This window comes from Colletotrichum gloeosporioides (genome assembly GCF_011800055.1).
Source record: "Colletotrichum gloeosporioides strain Lc1 chromosome Unknown consensus_82, whole genome shotgun sequence".
In the NCBI taxonomy this organism is placed as follows: Eukaryota; Fungi; Ascomycota; class Sordariomycetes; order Glomerellales; family Glomerellaceae; genus Colletotrichum; species Colletotrichum gloeosporioides.
The window spans coordinates 387,250-412,638 of NW_025544727.1; the positions used below are offsets into that span (position 1 = coordinate 387,250).

General features: G+C 52.3%; 7 protein-coding genes across 7 annotated transcripts; 3 read left to right on the forward strand and 4 right to left on the reverse strand.

Annotated features, from left to right (window-relative positions):
* Window positions 1-1,231: 1,231 nt before the first annotated feature.
* On the forward strand, window positions 1,232-3,078 carry GCG54_00010091 (Cytochrome P450 monooxygenase gsfF; the record flags this gene model as incomplete). Its single annotated transcript, XM_045410023.1, has 7 exons — window positions 1,232-1,485; window positions 1,546-1,583; window positions 1,627-1,881; window positions 1,956-2,581; window positions 2,642-2,797; window positions 2,850-2,855; window positions 2,917-3,078. 7 exons carry the CDS (start codon window positions 1,232-1,234, stop codon window positions 3,076-3,078), a joined length of 1,497 nt encoding a protein of 498 aa, XP_045259058.1.
* Window positions 3,079-3,412: 334 nt separating this feature from the next.
* On the reverse strand, window positions 3,413-4,042 carry GCG54_00010092 (uncharacterized protein; the record flags this gene model as incomplete). Its single annotated transcript, XM_045410024.1, has 1 exon — window positions 3,413-4,042. One exon carries the CDS (start codon window positions 4,040-4,042, stop codon window positions 3,413-3,415), a length of 630 nt encoding a protein of 209 aa, XP_045259059.1.
* Window positions 4,043-8,189: 4,147 nt separating this feature from the next.
* Window positions 8,190-10,118, reverse strand: GCG54_00010093 (Synaptic vesicle glycoprotein 2C; the record flags this gene model as incomplete). The annotated part of the gene is made up of 6 exons (XM_045410025.1): window positions 8,190-8,443; window positions 8,501-8,742; window positions 8,795-9,227; window positions 9,292-9,525; window positions 9,579-9,825; window positions 9,945-10,118. The coding sequence occupies 6 exons, from the start codon at window positions 10,116-10,118 to the stop codon at window positions 8,190-8,192; spliced, it is 1,584 nt and encodes a 527-aa protein (XP_045259060.1).
* Window positions 10,119-11,067: 949 nt separating this feature from the next.
* On the reverse strand, window positions 11,068-12,993 carry GCG54_00010094 (uncharacterized protein; the record flags this gene model as incomplete). Its single annotated transcript, XM_045410026.1, has 2 exons — window positions 11,068-12,439; window positions 12,494-12,993. 2 exons carry the CDS (start codon window positions 12,991-12,993, stop codon window positions 11,068-11,070), a joined length of 1,872 nt encoding a protein of 623 aa, XP_045259061.1.
* Window positions 12,994-16,194: 3,201 nt separating this feature from the next.
* GCG54_00010095 (uncharacterized protein) lies at window positions 16,195-18,341 on the forward strand (the record flags this gene model as incomplete). The annotated part of the gene is made up of 6 exons (XM_045410027.1): window positions 16,195-16,601; window positions 16,731-16,889; window positions 16,947-17,096; window positions 17,149-17,260; window positions 17,314-17,485; window positions 17,923-18,341. Coding segments are annotated over 6 exons (1,419 nt in total), but the record flags the coding sequence as incomplete, so codon positions are not given.
* Window positions 18,342-18,959: 618 nt separating this feature from the next.
* GCG54_00010096 (Multidrug resistance protein 3) lies at window positions 18,960-21,002 on the forward strand (the record flags this gene model as incomplete). The annotated part of the gene is made up of 7 exons (XM_045410028.1): window positions 18,960-19,084; window positions 19,156-19,289; window positions 19,348-19,477; window positions 19,535-19,741; window positions 19,801-20,133; window positions 20,198-20,565; window positions 20,626-21,002. 7 exons carry the CDS (start codon window positions 18,960-18,962, stop codon window positions 21,000-21,002), a joined length of 1,674 nt encoding a protein of 557 aa, XP_045259063.1.
* Window positions 21,003-23,261: 2,259 nt separating this feature from the next.
* Window positions 23,262-24,847, reverse strand: GCG54_00010097 (putative metabolite transport protein NicT; the record flags this gene model as incomplete). The annotated part of the gene is made up of 2 exons (XM_045410029.1): window positions 23,262-24,601; window positions 24,661-24,847. The coding sequence occupies 2 exons, from the start codon at window positions 24,845-24,847 to the stop codon at window positions 23,262-23,264; spliced, it is 1,527 nt and encodes a 508-aa protein (XP_045259064.1).
* Between the last annotated feature and the right edge of the window lie 542 nt (window positions 24,848-25,389).

Below are 25,389 nucleotides of genomic sequence, written 5' to 3' on the forward strand. Positions count from 1 at the left end.
TTGCCGCCTGGAGGCGTACCTTGTTAACTGCTATATAACTCTGATAGGGAAATATGTGGAGGGAGTATAACCTCTATAACTAACCTATAGGGTATATAAAGGGGATTTTTAAGTTACTTAGCTAAGTTAGTAGAAGTAACCCCCTATTATACTATAATTTAAATTTAAAATTTTCTAAGATAAATCTTATATATACCCCCTATTTAATTAATATAACCCTTACTACTAGTAATATTAAATATCTAAAAAAAACTAATTTACTATATATTTAATAATAACTTAGTTATATTTTTATAACTAAGAATAATAATATAGTATCTCTATATCTCTTTATAATATATATTAAGTTCTTAGAAGATCTTTAAAATTAAGTCCTCTATTAAATTAAATAGAGATTTAAAAAGATTACTAAAAACCTAAAGAATAAGAATAATATAAGGGAGATTAATAGGATATTTAATAAGAAATATAGTAAATAGTTCTAAAAACTAATTACTATTATTACCCTTATCTAAGTTATAATATAGTAATTAAAGAGATTAGCCTAGGTTAGAGTAGAGGAAAAAAAGGGTCCTTATATTCCCTTTAGTTATATAAGTATTCACAAAAGAATTATTCACAAAATAGAGGGTCCGCTTCTTTCGCACCCTGTACAGGAATCTCTTGACTCCAAAGGCTTCGGCATTGTTCCTCCTCATCAAGTCCAGGCGAATACCAGGGACAAGTGCAATCAATCCATCACCTCGTCACTTATCACTGAGCAATGTTGTCACGTAGACGCAATCACCAAAATTGCACCAGACAGGCAAATATCTTACCTCGCAGCTGTAGCTCTTGCTCGCTTCGGACGTGCATCGGCGATGGCGGGGGCGGGGCCGGCGGGCGTAAATGGGGCCGCTAACGACTTCCCGATTCTACATGCCGGGGGTGTTTCGGGGAATTCGGTGGTTGGACGGACGTCTCAAGTCGCGACCATAGCGAGAAATAGTTGATCGTATTACCCCGCAACAGCCTTCAGATCAACTACTCCATACCTCATGGGGAACAACCTACCTCGGATAGTCCGGGTAATCCTTCTGCGATCGGCCAGTAAGGATATGCCTATTGGGAATTCGGGCCCTCGGGACACCGGACAGCCACATTTAAAGAAGACTTTGCTTGTTTAATTCTCGAACGATTTTGTCATTTCTAAAGCTTTGACGGCTGTGTCATTTATCAAACCAAGCTCAACATGAATGACATCGCTGACCAAACGAGCTCGTTCTCGCTACTGGCGGCTCTCAAATTTGCACCAGCCATCTTCCTTGCTTTGTGGGTTGTCTATCAACGTTACTTCTCAGCATTTGCTGGCATACCGGGGCCATACTGGGCCAGCCTCTCGCGAGGATGGCTTGCGTACCACTCATACAAAGGAGACCTCCATGTGATCATGATGCGCCTCCATGAAATCCACGGCAAGGTCGTTCGGATTGCCCCTAGTGAAGTGTAAGTGAACAAGAGCCTTACGCTTGCCCAAGACAGGCCGCTGATGTGCATCCCGTGTAGGAGTATCTCGGATCTCACGTCAATCAAGACAATTTACGGTAAGTCGTTCCCGGCGGTGTGCTTTGACGCTAACCGGCTCAGGTGCTGGGTCGAAATTTCGAAAGTCCGACTGGTACAGTGTCTGGCAAGGACGACGAAAATTTGACCTGTTTCCTGAACGCGATGATGCAATCCATGCTGCCCAAAGACGACTGGTCAGCAGACCATATGCTATGTCCACTTTGAAGGAGTTGGAGCCATATGTGGACAGCGCCATCCATGTTTTATTCGATAAGCTTAACGAGATGGTGGGACAAACTGTGGATATGGGCAATTGGGTCCAGCTCTATGCCTTTGGTAAGCGCAAAGCCAAGAACCTGCTTGAACAAACCTAGCGGTTGTCCCTGTGACTTTTGGCTGACATATTCTAGACGTAATTGGCGAGGTTACATTCTCCAAGCGTTTCGGCTTCATGGACGTTGGGTCAGATGACGGATCTTTCAAGCAGATTGAAAATGCCTTGCAGTCGGCTGCTTGGATTGGTCAAGTCCCTTGGCTCTACTGGCTTCATGATTACTTATCCCCAGTTATCGGTACATGGCTTGGTATCGCCTCTCGACACGGTAGCTTGAGGAAGTTCGCAGCACGCGAGGTGGCTGCTAGGCAGGACCGTGGATCCGACCACCAGGACATCCTTGGAAAGCTCCTCGCTGTGCACCATGACAAACCTGACCAATTTGACAACTCGGATCTGGTCTCAATGGCGACATCGAACATCTTCGCCGGCAGCGATACGACAGCCATTTCCATCCGCGCGATCATCTACTATATGCTGAAGTATCCCGAGGCCAAGAGAAAGCTCATTGAAGAAGTCGATACTCTTTGGCAACAAGGAAAGCTCAGTGACCCTGTTACCGTCGCTGAGTCTGAGAAAATGCCGTATCTCCAAGCTGCCATGTACGAGGCATTGAGGTTGCATCCGGCTGTTGGCATGACCCTGCCGCGTGTTGTTCCCAAAGGTGGATATGAGATTGATGGACGTTTCATGCCGGCTGGGGTAAGTTCTTTGTCAGCCTTAAGTTTATTTGAGAGATGTTTGCTGACCATGATCGTGTAGTCCGTTGTAGGGGTTAACCCGTGGGTGGTCCATCGCAACACAACAGTCTATGGCCAAGACGTACATTCTTTCAGGCCTGAGCGGTGGCTGAAAGAGGATAATGGCGACCTGCGTAAGCTACGTGGTACCATACCACCTTCGCTCGCTGACATTACTGTAATAGACCGCTTTTTCTTCGCATTCGGTTCCGGAGCGCGAATGTGCATAGGCAGAAGTAGGTCATCAGCGGAAACTTCCTTTTACAAACCGAGCTAACTTTCTACGACAGATATCAGCTGGATGGAGATGGCAAAGGCAAGATTCTTATCCCAAACTCTTCAGAGCGTTCATTGACCAATCTTGTGCTGACCACATTGCAGCTCATCCCCACTCTACTTTTACATTTTGACATTGAATTGGTCGACCCGAATGCCTTGTTGGAGGAAAAGTGCCAGTAAGTTTTGGATGTACTAGCCACCTTGAAAGTGTCTAACATTATCTTTAAGTTGGTTCGTCTCGCAGAAAGGTCTCAATGTCAGGCTTCGCAGGAGACCATCCCCGTCCGCGGTGTGAGATAAGGTTGGCTTGAGTTGACCACCAAAAGCCCAGCCCCTTCTTTGTCTCTCAGTTTGACATGAACGCCTTTCACAGAGTTCGGCGCAGAGTTCGGCGCCAGCTCAGGATGTATCCCTGGAGATCCAAATAAGAATGAACCAAAATTTCCGCATCATGGTGGTCGCATTCACTTTGCAATGATTTCCAAGCGCACATGCTTATCGACTTCATCATCTACTAGAAACCATATTCTTCCAACTCCCTTTCCAGTCCTTTACTCCAAACTGAGGCCGTAAACGTCTTCCCTTCTACGACACCAACCACATCTCGTTCTCCTCTGTCCTCGAATCCCATCCGTTGAAACATTTTCTTCGCTTTGTCATTCTCTGGGTCAGTGAGACCAAGAAACCCCTTCTGCCCTCTTTCCTCTTCAAAATACTTCATCAGTCTCTGAGCAGCCTCCGTGGCATACCCTTTCCCTTGGTACCTGTCAAGAAATGAAAATCCAAGATCGGGTGCGGTCGGGCCACCTCCAGGATATCTAGCCAGTTGCATCGTAACGCAACCGATGGGCTCGAGAGGACGCTGTGTAAAGGGGATAGTCGAACCATCCTCGTCGACGGCCTCAGGCTTTAGCGAGACCAGATACCTGCCCCAGCCCAGCTTTTCCATCCGCTCGAGGCGGGGCAAGATGTGTAGCTTCGCAATTGCCTCTCGTTTTGGCATGGTTCTTGACAGCTCGTCAAGCTTGGCGCTCCCTCGGTCGCTCATGTACTCGATGAAGAAGTCGCAATGGATATCATTGGAAGGATTGACGTGGGAGATGTACAGGCGCGGTGTGCTTAGGTGCCAATCGTAGTCAAGCATTTTGTTGGTCGTTTTCGGACAGGATGAACTATGCTGCAAACCGGTGCGGGAGGGTTCATGGGATTAGAAAGTTAAATGTACTCACTTCGTTGCGATGAGTTAAAATGGCACGAATGACATGTGCGACAATGTGATGTGTCTTTATTGCACAACAGATGGACCGAACGCTCCACAGATCCATATTTGGAAGGTGGCTTCAGGCAGACGACTTGTGTACGTCAACGGGACTTTTGTCTTACATCCGTCAGGAAAGTCTCCACCGTATTTTCGTCGTTCTTCTTCCGCATCTTCACCATGATCTGCCTTGATGAGATACGGTCACCATTTGGGCATTACAAATCCAAGGCCCTCTGCACAGAGCGCGACCTGACTTAAGATTCTTATTCATAGTATCGGTACGTATATACGTAGTCACAGTCTTTCGCACGTCTTTCCTACTTCACATCTTCAGCGCATTCTGATGAGGTAATCTCATAACGTATTCCAATACCCGATAGTGAACGTTGGCTGTATCGAATAATTCCTCAAACTGGGAGTAGAGCACAAGTACCTCCGACGATGCACACATCTCCAAACGTGTCGATCCCAACGCCTCCATCGCGTTTTCTGAGAATGGAAATTGTTTAGGGGGGTCTTCTTCGCGGTGGCGGAGGAGGTCGTCGCGCAGGCGGCCTCGGCGGAGGTCGCACTTGGACACGAGGAGGCTGAGGCGGTACGGCCAGAGGAACCACGACTGCCGGCGCCGGTCGCGGGCGCGGGCGTGGGCGAGGGCGCGGGCGTGCTGGTGGCTTTTTGTTCGCACGAGCTTGCAATCCCTCTCCAATACCCTACTCAGTAATTAGAGATGTATCAATGACTCATCTGGAGATGGTGTTACTTACGGCGACGTCTGGGCTGTTCACGGCTTCGTTCCTCTGCGTCAGAAGCCAATGGTATTAGTACTAGTGAAACATCTCGTGGAAAACTCGCAGTATGCAAACCTCACCTCATTAAGAGACTTCGTATCAGTCACTGACTGTACATTGGGAACTGCAAGGCCGAATGAGACGTAGCAGGCCAAGGCCACAGTGGCCACATGCTGAAGAGAAGGGACAAGCATAACGGATCCTTATTGTAGTAATGCTAATCAATGGGCGGGGTGAGTGTGTGTGCGCGGCCGGGTATTATGTATGGGAAAAGGGGGAAAGACGCTCTGAACTTATATCTCTTGACGTCTCCAGTTCTCAACACTTCTGACCTTGTGGCTTCCTGATTGACGCCTTGAGAAACTCGTTCATGTGAACTGCTAGATTCGCCTTCAACCGATCTCCAGCTCATTATTCCCGTGCCTGGACCAGCTTAGACTTTCCAACTTGAAGTTTCAACATGAAGTCTCTGCGGCCAAGAACGAAGATCGAGAGGGGGTTGTCGTTCTGGACATGGAGTCACCATGAGGCTCTCTCACCGAGAACGAATTACACCATCCGAGACCCTGGCATCTTGGCAGGTAATGCGATATCCAATCATACACGTCCTGACCCGCCGACAGGGAACGATCTTCATACTCGACGATCATATCGTGAAGATTCAGATGCGACGAAAGTTTGTTGTTTCCTGCACGGACGAACAATAACCGCGCGGGCTCTTCAGCCGTCCCATTTTCGGAATTGATTTTGTGAGAGGCAGCATGGGAAGACAGTTGAACCCCTTCGTCAAAAAACTCACTTTTTCTGCCATCGTTTCGTTTTATTGCCATGGATGGCTATTATGGCGAACGGCTCGTCACAGGGTCTGGTCGTTGACGTTGTGCTACTGCCGGCTCATTGGAGCGATCGCCAGCGATAGAGCCCGCGGTGTATCGAATGACACCTTTGACAGCCATATAATAACCTCAAGTTCTAGGGGTACATTTGGCGCAACCTTACTTGGTACCAATGTCGCCATTAACGGCTTTTGCGCATGCAGGCTAGCGAATAAGCATGTCTTTCTTTTTGCTCCGCGCTGCACGCGCCGCAACGCCCGCGGGACTCGAATTTCCATTTCTTCCGGCCCCTTCCCCGCAAACCATCCCGCGAGCCATCCTGTGTCGGGTATAGGGGCACTCTTTGTCAGACGTGAATCAGACGAGGCTGGAGTTTATTCTCACTTGGCTCGCTGATGAATAAACCAAAAGTCCACATGCCGACATGCAGCCGCGGGAAGTCAACTGAAACGAATCACCAGAGAGGGGAAATGAAAGGGAGTTTATGCAGCCAAGAGAGAAGCCAAGAGCATCTAGACTGATGCTCGAGAATGAGGCTGACAATGAAGTCGGATTAAGTTGACGAAAACGATAGTACGCCACTTAATGCTGAAGCTATGGCCAGACGTGAGTGATGACCCGCGTGGTGCATCCTAGGTCTTTCATCACTGCCAGCTCGTCAAAAGCTTCTGTTACGGGTGGAGTTTCCGATCGCAAAGGGTCGCTGCGGGATGCCGGGGTGGCTTCCCGTGCGATTAGATGGGATCTTCGACCGTTTCGGAGTCACTGCTCATCACGGGGCTATTGAGCTCTGGCGCCGGCCGAGAAACACTGGCTGTGTGGGCAAGACCTGGCGTGGGGGTGTTTCGGAGTGCGATGTGAGGCGAACTCAGAGAGTGTGTGGGCTGGGAGTAAACGCAGATGTTGAAACCGTTTTGGGTTGCTACCATTCTTTAAGCTTAGCCTGCGCTCTGTTTCCACGACGACCGATTAAACCTCGGTGGAACATTCTGTATTTGGAGCATCAGGGAAATTTAGTACGTATGATGTAAATTGAAGTCTAGGACGTCTTTGCTGCCAAGGAATGTAAGAGCAAATGTAGGGGATTATGCAAACTGTACATCGTAGCACTCCCGTCAAGGATCCCGTGACCACCTTGGGAAATTCACCTTGGCAACCGACTTGACACTCTACGGTATTGACGTCCAAAGTGCCGGTAGTTACAGTCTCAAGGGAACTGCACCGTGCGCTCACCACCATCTTACCGTCGATGAGGTTCGGCAATGAGCCGCAGCCCTCATGAGACCGAGCTCGCCGAGTACGGCGGAAATACGAGCCGAATGTCTTGTCTGGAAGCGAAACTCGACGTTCAAGAAGTGGCCGAATCATGATGAGCACTTGGATTTCTCCGAGGGCTCGCGTCTTCTTGCCAGTGCCCATCAACTCACGCTCGGTCATAAAGCCGTCGCATGGCGCGTGCGGCGGTGAAAGCAGCTATTTCCAAGATTAGGAGCAAGTTTAAACGAGCAGAAATGGGGTCGAGATTCTTCTTCATCATGCCAAGATCCAGGATATCGGCCAAAACAACCTGTATAATGGTTACTCTGAGGTCTGGCTGCTCTGACACGAGACCCTTGATCCGAAAATGTCTTGGACGGTCCATCGTTACGAGTTGACTGGCATTCCTGGGAAATCTGGTGTTGCACTGGTCAGACCGTAGAAACATCTGGCGAGAATCGTGCCCTCTTGCTGCTTTGGGCAAAGTAATCGGTTGTCAACCGACTAAGATACCCATGTAAGCCTGGTAAACCCAATGAAAATGCTGTTGGGGTCTTGATTACTCAATTCCAGTAACTTTTCGTTCGCCCGTCCGTGTTAACTTGTATGGATATGTTTTGACCATATTCGACTTTTGTGCGGAGAATTCACATATTTTGCAGGCCATACATTGGTTACGCGCGAGACATACATAGCATTTGCTAGTATGGGAAATGGCGGGCGTTAAACAATAAATACAAAGCGTACATAGGATGCTGGGTATCTAGTTTGTATTATCTATCCTCTACTGTGATTTCCTGACAGGTTGACATTCCGGCCCGATAAGCCCTGCTGGAAACTCCTGAACAAGGAGAAATCTCGTCTCATGACTTGCTCACAATTATCCAATTCTGGAGACTGGACCACTTCGAAGACTATCATTCGGCCCACACTTGCCCACCAGGTATGGATAAGGCCTTTCAGATGCAAGCCAGTCGGGCTCGGGTGTTATTCTGATCCCACCCATGAATTACCACCGAATTCGTGAGGGGGGACTTTGCGCATCATGAAGCAACAGAAAACACGACTTGCTTGTGTTCTCTGGTTCCTGGAGGGTGCGTTCTATCCTTCTTTCAGCTCCATTATTGAATGACCAAGCTCGTATCTGGCTCATGAACTTCGGCGGCCATACGGCTCGAACGGGAACAGAGCGGAAACCACTGCCATCAGTCCAAAAAGTGCCGCGCAGACGTACAGAGGCACGGCACTGGCGGTGTTTCCCGATGACGCGACGAAGGCGGAGACAATGCCCATCAAACGGTTAAAAGCTACGGCGATGCCGTTGCCAGTAGCACGGTGAGCGGAAGGGAACACTTCGACGGTGTACGCGTAGAGGGTGCCATAGTAGATATTGATACCAAATGCTGCATAACTCGTCAGTCTGAACATTCTGTGGTTTTACGGTGTTTCTGAAAACTCACCAATTGCACAGCTGATGCCGACATTTTGTGCTGGTGTGCTCACTGCGGTGTACCCGAAGAACAGCGCCATGGAGATAATGGCTCCGATGACCATGGTGTACTTGCGACCGACCTTGGGGATGTTGGCAAGAATACCGGCCAGGATCGGTCCAGGAACGCCCGAAATGTTTGTCAGAGTGAAGTTACGCCAGGTTTCATATGGTGTCTCCTCTGCGTCAGGGACTCGAGTCGAAAGATAAGATCTGTAACTCGTGAGCTTTCTTATCACTCATGCATCAACTTGAAAGAACTCACGGGAGGAAAACATAGAACAGTGGGTACGCCAGGCCGATCAGTGTCCATGACATCCAGACCATGGAAGTGCTCCGGCTCATCTTCTTGGTAACGAAGAGACCTTTAACATGGGCACCCAATTCACGAATGACGAACTTGAAGCTGTTACGCTTCTGCCCGGCAGACTTGATTTGCCCGCACGCCTCAAGCTTCTCGAGAGTGAGCGAACACGGCCTGTTGTACTTCTGCGCCAGCTTCTGGTAGTTGCGGACAAGATCCTCGTCGCGACCAACGCTGAGGAGGTACTTCGGTGTTTCTTGTAGACGCATAATGGTGACGCGCAGAACCGAGGCGACGAAAACGAACGCGCCCGAAGTGAAGGAAACGTATCTCCAGCCAGCGTTGGTTGACCAGTTACACGTTTGGCCTTCGACGCAGTTCCATCGCTTCTGAGCTAAAGATAAGTCAGTAACACAAGATTCTTCAGCATATGACATCAGTAAGAGTTCGGAACTCACTCAAGAATCCCCAACTGATGAAGCCAACGATAGCCTGGCCCAGTCCCCACCAAAGAGCAAGAGCCGTCACGGTCCACTGCTTGTTGCTGGGAAGGAACTCGAGAAACACCGTCGGGTCAAGGACCAGATTTCCGCCTGCGCCGAATGCCGAAATAGCAACGAAGGCGGCCCAAAAGACCAGATTAGGGCTTGCGCCGGAGATGATTGTCGCCAGAGACGTGATCAGAAGCGTTACTGATTGCTGTGAGTTTCCCACCCAACTTAGACTTGAGTGGAGCAGATCATACCATTGAAGGCAATCCTCCTGCCAATGATGTCGGCCCCGAAACCCCAGAAAATCGCTCCAATCAAAAGACCGACGTACAACGACACAGTTCCGGCGTTGACGTAGTCCGACGGCGACGCCAACTCGAGGTACACTGCCGCATTCGTTACGGACTGAACAAGCGCGATAAGCGAGTCCACAGCGTAGCCGAAGCCGTTGAGCATAAAGAGCTTCCAGTGAAAGGGAGTCCAGCCGATCTCGTCGTTAGCCTGTAGAGGTCAGTTCCGTTCTTTGGGCCATTGAGATCTCATTTCACATGAGTCTTCGAGAGTGGTCGCGTCCGCATGAGTCGGGGAGACCCGTGAGAGCGTAGAGTTGTGTATCATACGTCATTGACGAGGTGCATCTTCTTGGCGAGCACGGGATCCTCGCCCTCGTTTTCCAAGATATCCATGCCGGAGCTGATGGAGACGTCCTCCGCGCCGTACGCCGGCGCATCGGAGTCGACCTTCTTCTGTGTCGTAGGATCCTTCATAGCCGCCGTGTCTTCCGATCCATACATGACCGTTGTGTTTGAGAGAGAATGCAGAAGATGCAGATGACATCGATCGAGAGAGAAGAGAAGAAAGAATCAGACGAAAAAAGGTCCCAGCTACGTGATTTATCTGCGGGGTGAGGGAACACGGTACGGCATCCGGCCAATGTCACACCTCGGGCGAAACTTGGTGCATGGGTACCCCACTATTGTACTTGAGCGTGCAGTCGTTTGAGGCCATCTATGATCTCGTTCGTCATGTTCCTTGCGGCCAACAGTCTTCAGTGTTGGCCGTCTGCATGGGTCCTCATCTTAGTGGCCAATGCATAGCTTTTCCTCACTATGGCTTTTTCCTGACCAAAAAGCCACACGTGGGATGTTGCCCTGAGCAGCAATTGCCGCAGTTGAGGGATAAAGAACCGGCCGTCAGGGTCTGCATTCTCGCCGCAAGAATATGTGATATCTTGCGTTTCTCATTGGCCGCTTGGGAACAAGCTTGAGATTGAATGAAACGTTCCTCCTGTTGGTGCTTTGGCGTGCAGCATCTACACCAATGACACGCACCAAAAACACCCCACGTGGGAGGGGCATGAACGCAAAGGCTGGGGGATCGGCAGGTTTTGCGCCTGTTACGGCTGTCCGTAGCGCCGCTACACGCTTACCGAAATATGCGAGACCCGATAAGAAATACGACGGACGGTAGCAAATTTCTGCTATAGAGTCGTGTCTCTCGAAGTCATGTGCTTTCCCACGCTTATCAGGGCAATTTGAGCTTTCGCTATCTCACCCCCGGTCCGTGCCGTGTCCGTCTCCACCCTATCAGCCCGGACTGCCGTCCCGGAGCCGATGCCGTAGCCGAGGCTCCAGTTTTCAACCCGGAAGCTTCCGGTCACGTGGGGCAGGAGGGAGAAATAAGGTAAACGGCGCTGCCATTCGTACCATTCGGGAAACAAAGAGTATGTACACATACGACATCTTAGAAGATGCCACGACGAAGGAATTTGTTCGGGATATCCACATGCTTTGCCCGCAAATACTCACACACATTCTTCCCGAGGGTGTCATACTCACTCGTCGAGTTGAAACCACGGTCCAGGTGATCTCTCAATAAGAAATGAACAGCCCTGATGCCCGGGATCTCAAATCTCTCAACCTTCTTTCCATTATCACTACCGTCCAGCAACTGCTTGATCTTTTCCGTTGTTAACACACTCCGCAGCCAGTCCCACTCATCAGCATGTCGGACGTAGAACCCAACATTGGCGTCGCTCGCCTTGTCACCCGATCGGCCACCGACAATCCATCCAAGCGGGCCCCTCGTCGTTGGACCAAAGTCGTCGAGGTCTACAGGGTTGGTAGTCTCATAGCTGGTCTGGTCGCGTGGGTAGTCTGCCCGGAGGTTCTTCTGCACTGGAATATCGATCGACTTGCCAGCCCACGGCATCTCGACGCGGTGCTTCACCTCAGACTGCGGTAACAGGGTGACGTAGTATTCGAAAAAGGGCTTTCCTTCCGATTGCCTCTGATCATTGCCCAAAGTCGCTCCGGGGCAGCTTTGCAGGAAATTCTCCATGCACCAGCGGTTGAAACCAGGGACGTCAAGGGTGAACTTGTCGACCAGTGCCTTGCGCTTTGTCTGAACGAATATCCGGAAGTCGACTGTTGCCACTTCTTGGTTTCGTGGATTCTCTGGGCAGTAGCCGTTGAGAGTGAATTTGAGGCAGGACAGATCCTTGATGGCATCGCCAATCGAGTGGCGAATCTGCCGCTCCGTCCACTCGGCCTTGGCTTCGAGATCGAGGCCGACAATGTAGTAGTGAAACTCCGCTTGGTATCCACCAAAGGCAGTCAATCCAACTTTCGTCGTCGACGGCGCTGGAAGGCCCTTGACGCCGGTGACTTGCACCCGATCCGGGCCAACCTGGGTCATCACCACACCTTCGAGGTTGGCAGTGACATCGGAGCCGTAGTAAAGGGGTCCTTGAATTTCATACAGCAGCTGCGAGCTGACTGTTCCAACGGACACTTCACCTCCAGTTCCAGGCTCCTTGGTAATGACGCAGGTGCCGTCTGCCTCAACTTCCGCGATGGGGAACCCAATGTTCTCACACTTGTCCATCAACGCCTTGAAGCCGGAGTAGTACCCGCCGCAGACGTACGCAGAGCACTCTATCAAATGCCCGCATACGAGCGAGCCAGCAATTTGGTCGAGGTCGGTTTCGCGGTCCCAGCCGTGCCACCACATTGACGCGCCGATTGTCGGGGCTGCGTCGGCAACACGACCAGCAATGACAATGTCACAACCTTGACGGAGAGCTTCAGCGATGCCAGCGCCGCCGAGGTAACATCTAGAGCTTGTGAGTATATCGTAATCTCCTTAATAGTGGTATGATTCGTCTTACTGTGCAGCAAGAATGTCATCGAACCCCCAGTCCTTCAACGGCTGCCCGTTCATCAAACTCGTGAAAACCTCACCCTCAGCGTGCAGCCTCTTCACCGTCTCAGTGACTTCGTCGCCACTGACCCAGCCGACCTTCAAGTCCAGCCCCTGCTTCTTGATCTCTTCTTCAACCAACCCTGCGAGCAACTCGGTGTCACTGGCGCCGGCGTTGACGGCCATCTTGATGTTCTTCTTCTCCATGTACGACAGCGCCGGCGAGAGGTTCTCCATGAACGTGGGGTCGAAAAGGCCAACGGTGTCCGCTGCAAGCTGTCCGGCCTGCTTCAGCCGTTGGTTTTCGGTCTTTTGTGCTCCGTGGAGTGTCATGGTACACTCTGACAACCAGTCGCCGATGATGCAGTCGATGTCGCAGTTCTTGGCGAGGTCACCGATGGCGCGCTGCCGGTCGGAGAAGCCGCCGGAGGAGCCGGCGATCCGAATCGCTCTTTTTACGGACGGCATGGTGATGTTCGATAGGCGTGATCGTAACAAGGAGGATACTGGGTGTTTGCAAGAAACCAAGTGCCCATCTTAGGAACACCCTGAGCTTGACGTATGGTGGACCCCATAGGCTATAAGTATATTTCCATTATCCAACTTGCCGGAGTCCATTAGCCCAAGCTAGCCGAAGCCTCTGTTCATGAGCATAGCAGAGCCTCTTGGTCGCTCCGTACCCTCCCCGGAGTTTTCTGAGACCAGTTGTGGGGGGCTCCCCCGCGTCGCGGGTCATGGTCCGGGGAAGGTCGCGACCCCGAACGGAAAAGGATACCCAACCCCACGGACCTGATCCCGGCGACTCGGTTTCGGCAACATGGTTTCTCGGAAATGATGAACCATGGCCAACATCCCTTCTCATGGCAAATCTGACTCGACTTGCGCTGCAAGAATTGAGTTTCAGAGTCATTGTTGCAGATATTCTCCGTCTTATAACCGGGCCATCCGATGATAGATGCAATTGCGGGTACTTCAGCCGGTCTAGATGGGCAACGTCAAAACAAGACAGCATCAAACCTTCGAAACTCCATTCTTTTTCTCTTTTTCGAGGCTTCGTTGGGGTTTTGGTCTTCCAAGTCTTTGGGCTTCATATCGAAGGCTCACACTAGAAGTGCAGCGATGATGCTTCATATACCTAACTGACCTCCGTCAGCGCAGACTTCCGCATAGCTAAGTTGCTCTTGTAGCATGTCCTTGATATGCAACTTTGAATCTCTTTCAGAGGTCTTCTGTGAGGAGGTAGTGAGTCAGTATACCGCCGATGGCTCGCCTGCCAAGAGCATACGTATTCACAAAAACACAATTCGAGGCAAGATGAAATTTGTTCTCCAACGATATACGCGTGATGGTTGCACAAAATGAAAGAGTTGACAATCATATTGTCTATCCTCGCTTGCCGCACATTTGAGGAAGCTCTCAAAACCTGTTCCGCAATTGGTTCATCACGAAATGATTGCTCAATGACCACGAGAAACAGGTTGAAAAGGGCCTCATTTCAAAATCGCGGACTCCGACCGGAAAAGGCGGTAGAGTGTGGCTGAAAGAAATCTCAAGCTCTCTTCCAGCCTAGCATCGAGTGGCTAAGACATGGCGTCTGGGGTGACTGAGTCCAGCAGGCGTCTTGGCCGTTTTCAATGCAAGGCGTTCCAAATGCCGTGGCACCCGCATTGTAGCAGTGAAGGAGCTGTCCGAGTTCGACTGAATGCGCCCCCAGTATCACATAATATTGGACATGCAGTGGAACACAGACGGTGGCACAGCCGTGAGACAGGGCAAGCGAGGATCAAATGAAGGGCACATTGCAGCCGCGAAGCGGACGACGGAAACCCAGTGCGTCCGCCCTTCATTCGGACAAAGAGCGACACGGCGCAGAGCAGATCCAACACTCTCAAAGACAGCGACGGGCAGGCAACCTGACGAGTGCACGTAATTTTGTGTGCAGATCATCGTCATTAGAGGCGCAATCCGCCAACTGCCTGTCAGGGTTGCGTTGTCCAGTGCAAACCCAGCTCTTTCGCAGGCGATGCAACATCAGCCCTGATTGATTAACGCCCTCAGGGATCCTGGCGGCCCAAGGGGGGTTAGTTAAGGTCGTGCGCTCTTTCGGGGAACAGGCGGCATGCGGAGACGGGCGGAGTCGCTGAAGCAAAGGCCGCCGATGAATCTGTCATCAACCCTTGCTGGATCATAAAGGCCTGCGGGCCTGGAACGGCGAGCTGGGAAACATCTGGTGCCTGGACCAGTCCTGCCAGTAACACAGTCCTGTCATCCGATGGTAAGGCGCAAATGTCGATGGAGCGCTAGGATGCAATGGAGACAGCTGGGACTAAAGTTTGGGACGGAACTGACAAGCGCGCGAGCCAACCTCCCGGGGTCGGGCTTAGGCCGAACTCAAAGAGACAGAAGGCGTTCTTGGGAAGCGAGAGGCGCGGAAGGGGTACGGGTCCGTCTCAATTGTTCGCCGGGAAGCCGTTGTGCCAGCCAAGTGCCAGCGCCACCGTTGTGTTGGACCTTGATCGGGTTCTATTATGGCTGGCGATCAATGGGGTCTTGGGCATTCATGTTGCTCCGTCTTATCCGTGCCATGCGTGAAGACACCGGAACACTACTCAGAGCTCACAACTTCGCATCTTGTTTACACTCTCCATATTTTCATGAATCATAATTCTCTGGCGCCAGGCACCGGGGGGCAAGCAAAGTCTTCAGCACAACATCCGCCATGCCGTTACGAGAGATCACTATGAACGATGCTTGGCGTCATGGGTACCCCCGGGCGACTCCATGCGGGGAAATTGGACCATTGACCAGCTTGAGGACCCGACAACCCGAGAAGAGCTCGTAGGCGGCAGGCCAACGACTGGGAGGAGAGCTTGCGCTACCGTTCCCCCGGGCCATCGCGCGAATCACACTGTACCTTGACCGCAGTCCCGGATCATCAATGACCTTTTCCAGAGTTCAGCTGCATGCACCTTGGCAACCCTCGCCGGATCCATGTCCATCCAGAAACCGCCGGTCCGTTTCTGCTCTCTCTCAGCTGAAATATGTGTCAGTCTCCCATCAGCGGCGGCAGCAAAAAGAAAGCCTCGCCCTCTCGTCCACCCATCACATCCCATCCATCCTTCCAGCTGTCCTCCTTACACCTTCCCGCCCTTCACTACCGCCCCCGCGTGCGACGGACTCGAAAGACACGAGACTAGCATAAAGGCAGCTTGGCAAATGGCTGGGGGTGTGTTGGTGGTATGCCGTAGCTGACTCAGACTACCCGTCTGCCGTCTGCCATTCCCTTTGATCCTTTCCCTTTCCTGTGCCCTTCGCTTTTGAGTAACCCCAATATTGCGCAGCGTCCCTTTTGGCTCTTAAGAATCCAGTCCTTGCCTGTCACGTTCGTCCCATCCTGTCCGTCTCCCTTGATCTCTTTCCCCACACCCCGACTTCAAACACGGCCTCAACGTCGAAGCATCGAAACGATTTATTTCTAGCACCGATTCCGAGGACCCGTCGCCGTTTTCGTCCAAGCAGCAACCGGGAGCTCAAAGACCTTCGAGATCAATTCTCCTCTAAGCCCTTCGATCAGGCCGGACGGGAGTACCTCGAACGAGCACTTAGACTACATATCACCATGTCGGCCGCGGCATAACACGCCATGGTTGCCATTGCCGTCGAGCAGCTGCGAACATAACCTCCACCGACGACGCATACCGTGAAAGCGACGAGAACAGCGACAACGAGATCATGATCATGTCAGTAGACGTAACCTTCGACATCGTCACCGCCAGCATATGCGCGGCTCTCATCCTCGTCCGCTGCGGCTACCGCATCTTCTCGCGCTGCAGGGTCCACGACTCGTGCCACCGGACATGGCACGCCGACGACGCCTACATGGCCTTTGCCATCGTGCCTCTCATCGGCCGCACCACCTGCATCGCAATCTCCTTCGTCCTCAACCCGACACACACCTTCGGCCTACCAACACCAGAAGACGCCGCCGCGCAGGGCGTCTCCATCGCGCAGCTTGAGGAGAACTATGTCGCCTCGCGGAAGCTGCTGATCCCGTCACGAATATTTTATGCCATGTTGTAAGTTCGCTTGCATGCCGCCCCCAGGTCTCACTCGCATGTCGATCCAGCCTTGCGAGGCAACCTGGCGGTGAGACGATCTTCAATATCAAATGCACGTCTGACTCAGCTTTTTTTCTTGCCTTCTAGTTTGTGGTCTCTGAAGCTGTGCCTGCTCAACTTCTATTCCCGTTTCGTCGATGTCTTCCATTGGGGGAAGGTCGCCACTACTGCGCTCTGGTGGTTCATTGTCGTCACTTTCTTTATTGTCTTGATACCCACTCTAGCCGAATGCCGGCCACTGTCTTTGTAAGTCGATGATCTGCGCTCCCATCCCAAGGCTCTGTTTGGGCTAATATCTGTTAGGATGTGGCTTCCTGATCCGACGGGTCAATACTCCTGTCACCGAGCGGTCGGCAATCTTGTCACCATGGCTGTCTTTAACATTGTCACTGATATCGCCCTCATCATTTTTCCGTTTCCCATCCTTCGTCACGTCAAGCTTGACGGAAAAGTGTAAGTCACTATTGCGACAAACCCGACGAACATCGTCACTAACATCCAGCAGAAAAGCGCAACTCATTCTTCTCTTCAGCATTGCTGGCCTCATTGTAGTAATTACCATCATGCGACTGCCCATGATACTGAACCAGGCAGTATCGCAGCGGTCTCGCTCCATGGTGAGTTTCTTCCGCGATACTTGAAAGATGAACTAGAGACTAACCTATCCTAGTGGGCATCCATCGAGATACTCTGCGCTTGCATCGTCGCAAACACCGCCTTCTTCTACGCACTCCTCAAAGACTACCAACGAGGCCACGACTCTCGCGTGACCGGCTCGAGTAGCTACGCACGCCAGCCTGACTTCTACATGCAGGCCATCCCATCGCCCGAAATGAGGCGGGGTTCGGAGCCGTCAGACCGGCTAGACACGGCGGATTGCTGGAGGCGAGAGAGCAGGTCGAGTAGATCCAGTAGCATACCGATCATACCGTGAGGATGATTCGCCAAACAATTGATTTTTGTCAAAGACCAGATAACAGAGACATGCCGTGATAGCCCCAAATTCCACAAGCTTTTCGGCTGCGCCATTCCGAAGCAGCGCGGCGCGGCTCGGACACGCCCCCGTAATACGTCTCGTTCTTTTGGGGGCTGGTCAGGGGTAGTGCTGACGTTGACGTCAGCAGCCACATCTCGCGAGGGCCTGTTGAAAAGATGCGTCGGCACAACTATTCGCCAAGAAAACATGGAGTTATCTCATCCAATCTCATCTTCGATTCCTGAATAAAGTTTCCTGTCAACCACGGACCGAATCCGCTGTCACCGAAAGCCTTCGTTCAAGCCACAGACCCAACAAACAGGTTCATTCGGACCGACACCATGAGCATCCGAGCGATCGCCAACCTGTCCAACTGGTCCTTCGGGGCCATATGCGTCCTCTCGGCACTTCCCTTCGTTGGCATCTCCTTCCCGAACCAGCGTGCGGCGGATTACTACGCCGGCAAAAACAGGTGGATATCCGAGCTCTCCGGAGGCCGGCTTGACCCCACTCAGGCCGGGTATGCCGGTGCCGTGCTGCGGATCGCGGTGGGTACCGCCGTCTTGGTCCCGGCGACGAGGGAAGCGGCTTTGCTGATCAACGGGGCTATTGTAACACGAGGTACGATGTTGGCGGTGCGGGACGGGAAACCTCTTCTGCCGCAATGGGGCATGTTGGGTATCGTTGCTTGGTGTCTTGTGCTGGGTCGGGTGGCGAGGTGAAAATGTCTCCCAATACGGATTAAAGCTTTATAGGTTTGGAGAAAGCCGGGTGACCAACTCGCGTTACATCCCACGCGTCTGGATAATTTCTTAGGTTGTAAATGAATGGCGGGACATGTCTAACCCTGTCGCTCTTTAAATTTAAGTCTTAGGTAAATGGGGCCTCTAGCAGTGAGTGAAAATGACGCCTGACTTCAATACTCCCCGGAAGGATTCTCAACCTGCGGGGGCCAGCCGCCCGTATGATCTGATTTGGGCACGCGATCCTTTCGCTTGGTATGAGACCACTGTAAGCCGCGCATTATCCCGATTGACGAAGCCTTGCGTGTGGATTGCGGCGGCGACTTATTTCATCGGGCGTCTTCGGAGCCGGGATAGGTTTTCGTCCACCGGAATAAGTTCTTACGCAACTGCACCCATTCGGTGTGTTTGGTGGGAAACCCGCCGCGCCGGCTTACCGGCAATCTGACATGCATCCAATGGCAGCCCAAGTCCCTTGCGGGACACGGGAGCCTATTTAGATCTTCAGTCCCGGATTAATCGGTGCCTCGTACTATATATTCGTCGCACAATTCCTTGAAATGCTAGAGTAAATGACATCTCAGCTTCAAACTCGCGATGGACAACAAGAACGGCGAGTTGCAGCCGTCCGCTGCGGGCAAGAACACCACGACGATCGGGCACAAGCTCCAAGACCCCGCCCGCGCGATCTACGGCTGGAGACTTCATATCTGCATGCTAGGGTAAGTCTGATTGACATGGGTTCATCTCGCTCAACTTTATCTCAACATGGAGACTGACATGGGTTCTCCAGCCTAGCATTAGCTCTGTTCCTTTCCGCGTTAGAGACCACCATCATCGCCACGGCTCTCACCACGATCGGGACTCATTTCAATGACTACAACAAAGTTGGCTGGGTGGTAACAGCGTTTCTGGTAACCAACAGCGGTAAGTTCATACCTGATCAAACCATCCGTCGAACAAACCAGCTGAACATCCGGCCTAGGCTTCATTCTCACCTACTCCAAGTTGACCGACATCTTTGGCCAACGAAATATCCTTCTATTCGCCTTGGCATGGTTCGCCCTCTTCTCGGGACTTTGCGCTGCGGCTCAGTCGATGACTTTGACGCATTTGTAAGCCTACACCTAGTTCTCATGTCTTGCTCTCTAATATCAAACAACGTTCCACAGAATTGTCTTTCGCGCTCTTCAGGGAATCGGCGGTTCCGGCATATTCTCCGTTGTCTTTGTCTCCGTGATTGATATCTGCCCTGCTCGATGGTTGGGGCCGTATTCAGCAGCAGTGAGCTCGGTATTCGCCCTCGCAAGCATCCTCGGCCCAATCCTTGGAGGAGTGATCAGCGACACCGGGGACTGGAAATGGATCTTCCTCCTGAAGTGAGTTATGGCACCCAGCCTGCAGTGACTTTCCGGCTCTTACTAACGCACACCCAAAGTGTGCCCGCAGCAGGAATTGCTGGCGCCGTCCTCGTCTGGTCCTTCCCTAAAGATGATATGGACTTCGGCAAGTCCGTCTTCAAACGCATTGACTTCATTGGGTCGCTGTTGTCCATCGGATCGGCTGTCTTGTTGCTTTACGGACTTCAGACTGGAGGCGCAGAGCACCCGTGGAGCGACTCCAGAATCGTCGGGACTATCGTGGCAGGCGGTATTGCCGTCGTGTTTTTCTTCCTCTACGAATGGTTTATTCAGCGTAACTCGGCAGCCGTCATCGAGCCGGTGATGCCTTTCCGTCTCTTCAAGATTCCGAGAGTTACTTTCCTACTACTGTAAGAATTTCTGTCGAGTCCCCTGCCACCTTGTGTGCAAGAACAGTTCCTGACAAAGACGCAGCACTGCCTTCTTCCAAGGCGCCGTATTCTATGCGGTCGTCATCGTGCTCCCGCAACTAAACCAGCTTGTCCATCTGAACTCCGCCACAATGGCAGGCATTCGATTACTACCCCTTCTCCTGGTGTCATCCTTCTGCTCCATGTTTTCCGGGATAGCGCTATCCAAGACGACTCGTTACGGCTGGTACACAATCACCATCAGTACCGTTCTCGTTGTCCTGGGCGTGGGCCTCCTTGTCGAAATCCCGTTCAGCGAGAAGGTCCTAGACAGATACTACGGTTACGAAGTCATCATCGGCGTAGGCATGGGCACTGCGGTGCCCATTCTCATGGTGATGGGACGAGTAGAGGTTGAAGACCGAGACAATGGTGAGTTAAATCCTGTAACACCGTCAACAAGTCGACCTCCCAACTCACGCTTCTGTGCAGCCGCCATGATGGGCGCCTACAACACCATCCGTACAATGGGAGGCTGCATAGCAATCTCAGTCTGCTCGGCAATCCTGCATAGCGAGATGCCCAAGCGTCTCGATTCGTTGCCGGAGGATGTAATGAGGTCACTCCTGGCTTCGCCCACAACGGTGTTGCCCCAGCTGGAGAAACCCGTCGCTTTAATGGTGCGCAAGACATACAATGATGTGTATCGCCTGCAGTTGATTGCGGTAACTGTCTTCGCTGCTGCTATGCTTGTCTTCTCCGTGCCGCCCCTATTCCTCCACGCAAGGTCGATGGCTTCGGAAAAGAATGGGGAAGAAAGCAGAGAACGTGACACACAGAGTCCCGAAGAGAAGCAGAATGCCGTCTAGAGACCTTTTGGATGAGCCACTGAGACGTTGCCCAAAATTCGGAAACATTGGTTTTATCTTTGTATACTAGATTGGAATACCCCCATCATTAAAAATTGGCGGCCACTAGGCACGCTTAATCTAAGCATTGCAGTCAGCCAACTCACATCTCTCATCCCATTACTTTGGGCCACTACAGCGGTCCCGGTTCTTCGTCATACATTTATGGCTCGAGAACGACAGCCCCGGGGAAGACGAATTTCCTATTCCGGTAATGCTCCGGAGTAGTGGGACTCGAGCCCGTCTCGAACACTTAGCGGCGCAACTTCATCCCACCGGAACCATCCCGGTGGAAGAGCCAAGATAAATCAAAGGCATAATTTGGGAACTAGGTCAACTAGCTGAGCACGACATCTGTGATGTGTTGTGCATGCTTGATGGGACAAAAGTCCCGAGGAGGGGGAACTGGGGCAAGACCGAGGACCAGGATGCCGGATCAACTGGCATGGCAAGTGAATCATGACCGAAACTGCGTACCGGGCAGGCTTGGTAGATATCGAATGTGACATGTGGATGGAATCTGACAATGTTAGATGACCGGCATATTATGAGTCGATCATCTCTATTCCTTGTCGGGCTCTTAACTGCAGGGCACCTTGGACGGCGACTACTGCGGCCCGAACCTACTCCCATGCACATGCGACTTGCTTCGATCTCAGATGAGGGGTAACGTCAACATTACCGAGGACTCGAATCTGACCCCCACGATAATGGAGTCAAAGCCTGTTGCTTACTGGGTTTGGAGTCATATAAGAACCGGTAACGTGGGCAGCCTAGCCACTTTCTTGTACGCACGCTGCAATGCAGGACGGGATCTATGACTAGGTTGTCAATGGCACGTTGACATGTGTTAGGCTGGGATGAGGATGCAAGGGCGATCGACAGACGCTGAAAAGATTTCAACGTTGACATGTGATGACCTTGACCTTATTTACGTCAACCAACGTTCCTCATGAATAAATGTTATACTTCGGGGCCAACAACATTTGTCCAGCTCGTTGAAAGCAAATCTGAGAAACTTCCTTGGAATATCAAAATGAAAACAAATCTGGGAAAGCCCTTACCCGTGAGGATATCGCTTCCTGGTCGAGTTCGGAAAAGTTGCCAGCGAGCAGCCCTCCAGCGGACCGTATTCCCGAATGATGGCTGCCAGTCTACACGCTGATTGGCCCATTTGAGGGATACATGGGTTCAACATCGCTTTCAGAAGTGCCGACTTTCCATTAATATCACACTGCCTATTTCGCATTCAAATCAAAGTTGCACCCTCATCCGGGGTCATAAGGCTGATTCTCATCCAATCTTCGTCCCAGCTTATCTGATGAGCCTCAACCAACCTCTAAAGCCTCGTTTGCGCCACGGTCGTCGGTCTTAAGACTCTATCACCTAGGCGGTCGGCTCGCGTTGTCTAGGTTTCCCGACGAGCTTCCGAGCAGCATCCCAGAGCTGCACACCGTAGAAGCAAGGTTGTCGCGGCTGTCCAAGGATCTAATCCGAACCGTTGCGCTCCAAGTGGAGAGCCCCAGCAGAAAATTGGAGGAACAGGAGGAGAAGTGGGTTCGCACTTCATCCCTGGTCAGCTTCGGTCAGAGTCCGCGTTGTCGTGGGCGCTAAAGTCCGGGACGAGAAAAGGTGGAGGACGCTGTTTACTCCAGAACAGCGGCGTCTCCCCAGAGATTTGGTTGTGGAATTGCGGGATATGAAAACGCGGGGATCTTGTGTGCCGAGGAGTTGGCATTCCGACTCTTTTTCGTCTTTTGGCTGCCCGGGAAAATATTGAATTTGGGATGATGCCTTGGATATCAGCCAACTGGGCACATTTGCATGACTTACATCTTTGTCACCGCCCACAAGAAATCTCCACAGCGACTTGAATTTTTTTTTTACCGTTGGGGAAATTTCTCCAATTCTTGACCCCTCGTAGACCGTTCTCCAAATATCAAGAATTGCAGGCAGGGATACCAATGGACATGCAACCTGGGCAGATGACAACCATGCAGGGTTTACACTTAGGAGATGCCCATCCTGAAGATTATTGCATGCAAGATTCTTATCATTACGTATTCATTCCATTGTTTGTGATGCTTGCCAGGTCCTGCAATAGCACAGGCTTTTCAAAGTAGCAAACATCGGGTTTTACATGTACAAAGCGCTCTTTATCATGGGTATCAAATAACCATTAATTTAATCCTTCATTCAACGTCTCGTGACAGCGTTCGCTTAGACGAGGTACCTGAAGCCCTTGCCCATCTTGCGCGCCGCCTCAATCTCCTCAGTGTTGGTAATCTCAGCGGTCTGGTGCGCAACGTCACCGTGGACCTCCCACGCGCGCTCGCCGTCCTCAAGCTGCTTGTTGAGGTTGTCAAGGATGCGCTTGAAGATGTAGCAGCCGATGATGGTGACACCGAACATAGCGGTGACGATGCCGTAGCTCTTGCGGAAGCCGTTCTCCTTGAGGTCCCAGACGTAGGAGCCGGCGACATTGCCGAGCTGGGAGAAGGCGTTGATCATGGCGATGGCGACGGCACGCTTAGCCGGGGGACGGGGGAAAGAAGAGGAGATCCAGGAGTAGAAAACGATGAATCCAGCGTAAGAGCTAGCCTGGAGGAAGAGGGCGATGTAGCGAGCGGCAACGTTCAGAGTCGACATCGAAATGATGAAACCAACGAGGCCAACGCAGATGGGGCCGACGATGTGCCAGAATCTCTCCTGGGTGCGATCGGCGTGCCAGGCGTTGATGAGAGAGATGATGCAGGAGAAGGCCCAGGGAGGGGAGCTCATCAACAGGGTCGGGACGTAGCCGAAGCCGAGGGTGCCGGTGAGAGTAGGGAAGAAGGCGTTGAAGGACAGGCCGACGACGTAGGCAGTGAAGGTCAACATCATGACGTAGATCTTGACGTCCTTGACAGCCATGTAGAGACCGTCCAGAGGTCCCATGTCGGCGGAATCGGCATCGGCCTCACCAACATCCTCAGTCATGCGGAGCTGGGCGACGTACAGCTCCTCCTCGGTGAAGCCCTTGGAGTTGGTGGGGAGATCGGGGAGGATGAAGGCGGCGGAGATGGCGACAGCCATGGTGACGGCGCCCTCGATCCAGAACAGCCAGCGCCAGGCAGCGTGTCCGAGAACGCCCTGCATGTTGGACAGGACACCGGCACCGACAAGGGCCGAGAAGGCGTTGGAGATGAGGTTACCGCAGAACAGGATAGCGTTGCGGGTGGTCAGCTCGCGGCGGGTGTACCACTTGGAGAGAATGAGCAGGGCACCGGGCAGGAAGGCGGCCTCGATGAAGCCCAAGCAGAAACGGGTAGCGACCATGCCGCCGAAGTTGTTGGTGACACCGGACAGAGTCGAAATGAGACCCCAGACCAGCATGGCGGCGGAGATGTACAACGAAGGGCGGGAGATCTTGTTGATGATCATGTTCGAGGGGACCTGCATGAGAATGTAGCCGACGTAGAGAATACTCAAGCAGGTGGCGTATTGCGTGTTGTCGAGCTTGAGGTCATCTTGCAGACCGCGAAGACGGGCGGCGGCGATGTTGTTTCTGTCGAGGTAGTCTGTTGTTCACCATGTAAGCCTTTGTAAGAGAGCGATTGAACAGCTGGTGAGAACCTACTCAGGATGTAAATGAGAACGAAGAGAGAGCAGCGCGTGTCGAGCTTGCGCTTCATGCTCTTCTCAACGGCAGCGCGACGCGCCGGGTCCATGGTGCGAGGCGCATTGGGGTCCTGGGGCTGCTGGTTCTCGACGTTGTCGGCGTGGACGCCCTTGGCGGTTTCCGCCTGGTCAATCTTGTCATCCATCTTTGCTGGTGATGTCGGATCTCAGACTTGACTCTTCACACAACGGGTTGTCGAAAGGGAGGGCCGGGCCAGGAGTAAGACTGGTGAGAGTGGTCGAGGAGAAGGGACGTCTGGATTGAGTCGACTTATATCCCGGATGAGGCGTCTCGGAGACGGGAAGCTAAAGCTTATAAAGGGGTGGCAGGCTTCGGTCAAGATCCGCGGGGGAACAAATAGCCACCCCTCAACAACATTTTTAATGTGGGGTGAACACCAGCTGCACCCATCCCGTCCCATCTCGTCCTCCAAGTGCGCTGCGCGCGTGGGAAGTAAGAGTTTGACGCCTGTCCGGGATCTGTACGAGTGCCCCTGGGTTGGTCCGGCCTAACGACAGCTCCGGCGATGCAGCTGCAATGGGGCTTCTTCGGCCGCATCAGGATGACGTGGGGATAAACCCATCCAAGGGGTGAAAGCGCGGGTTGGATGGGGGAGATGTTGGAGTGCTTGAGAGACCACAGAGACCGCTCGCCGCTTCGCGTTCGCGTGCGCGGGGAACGTCACCC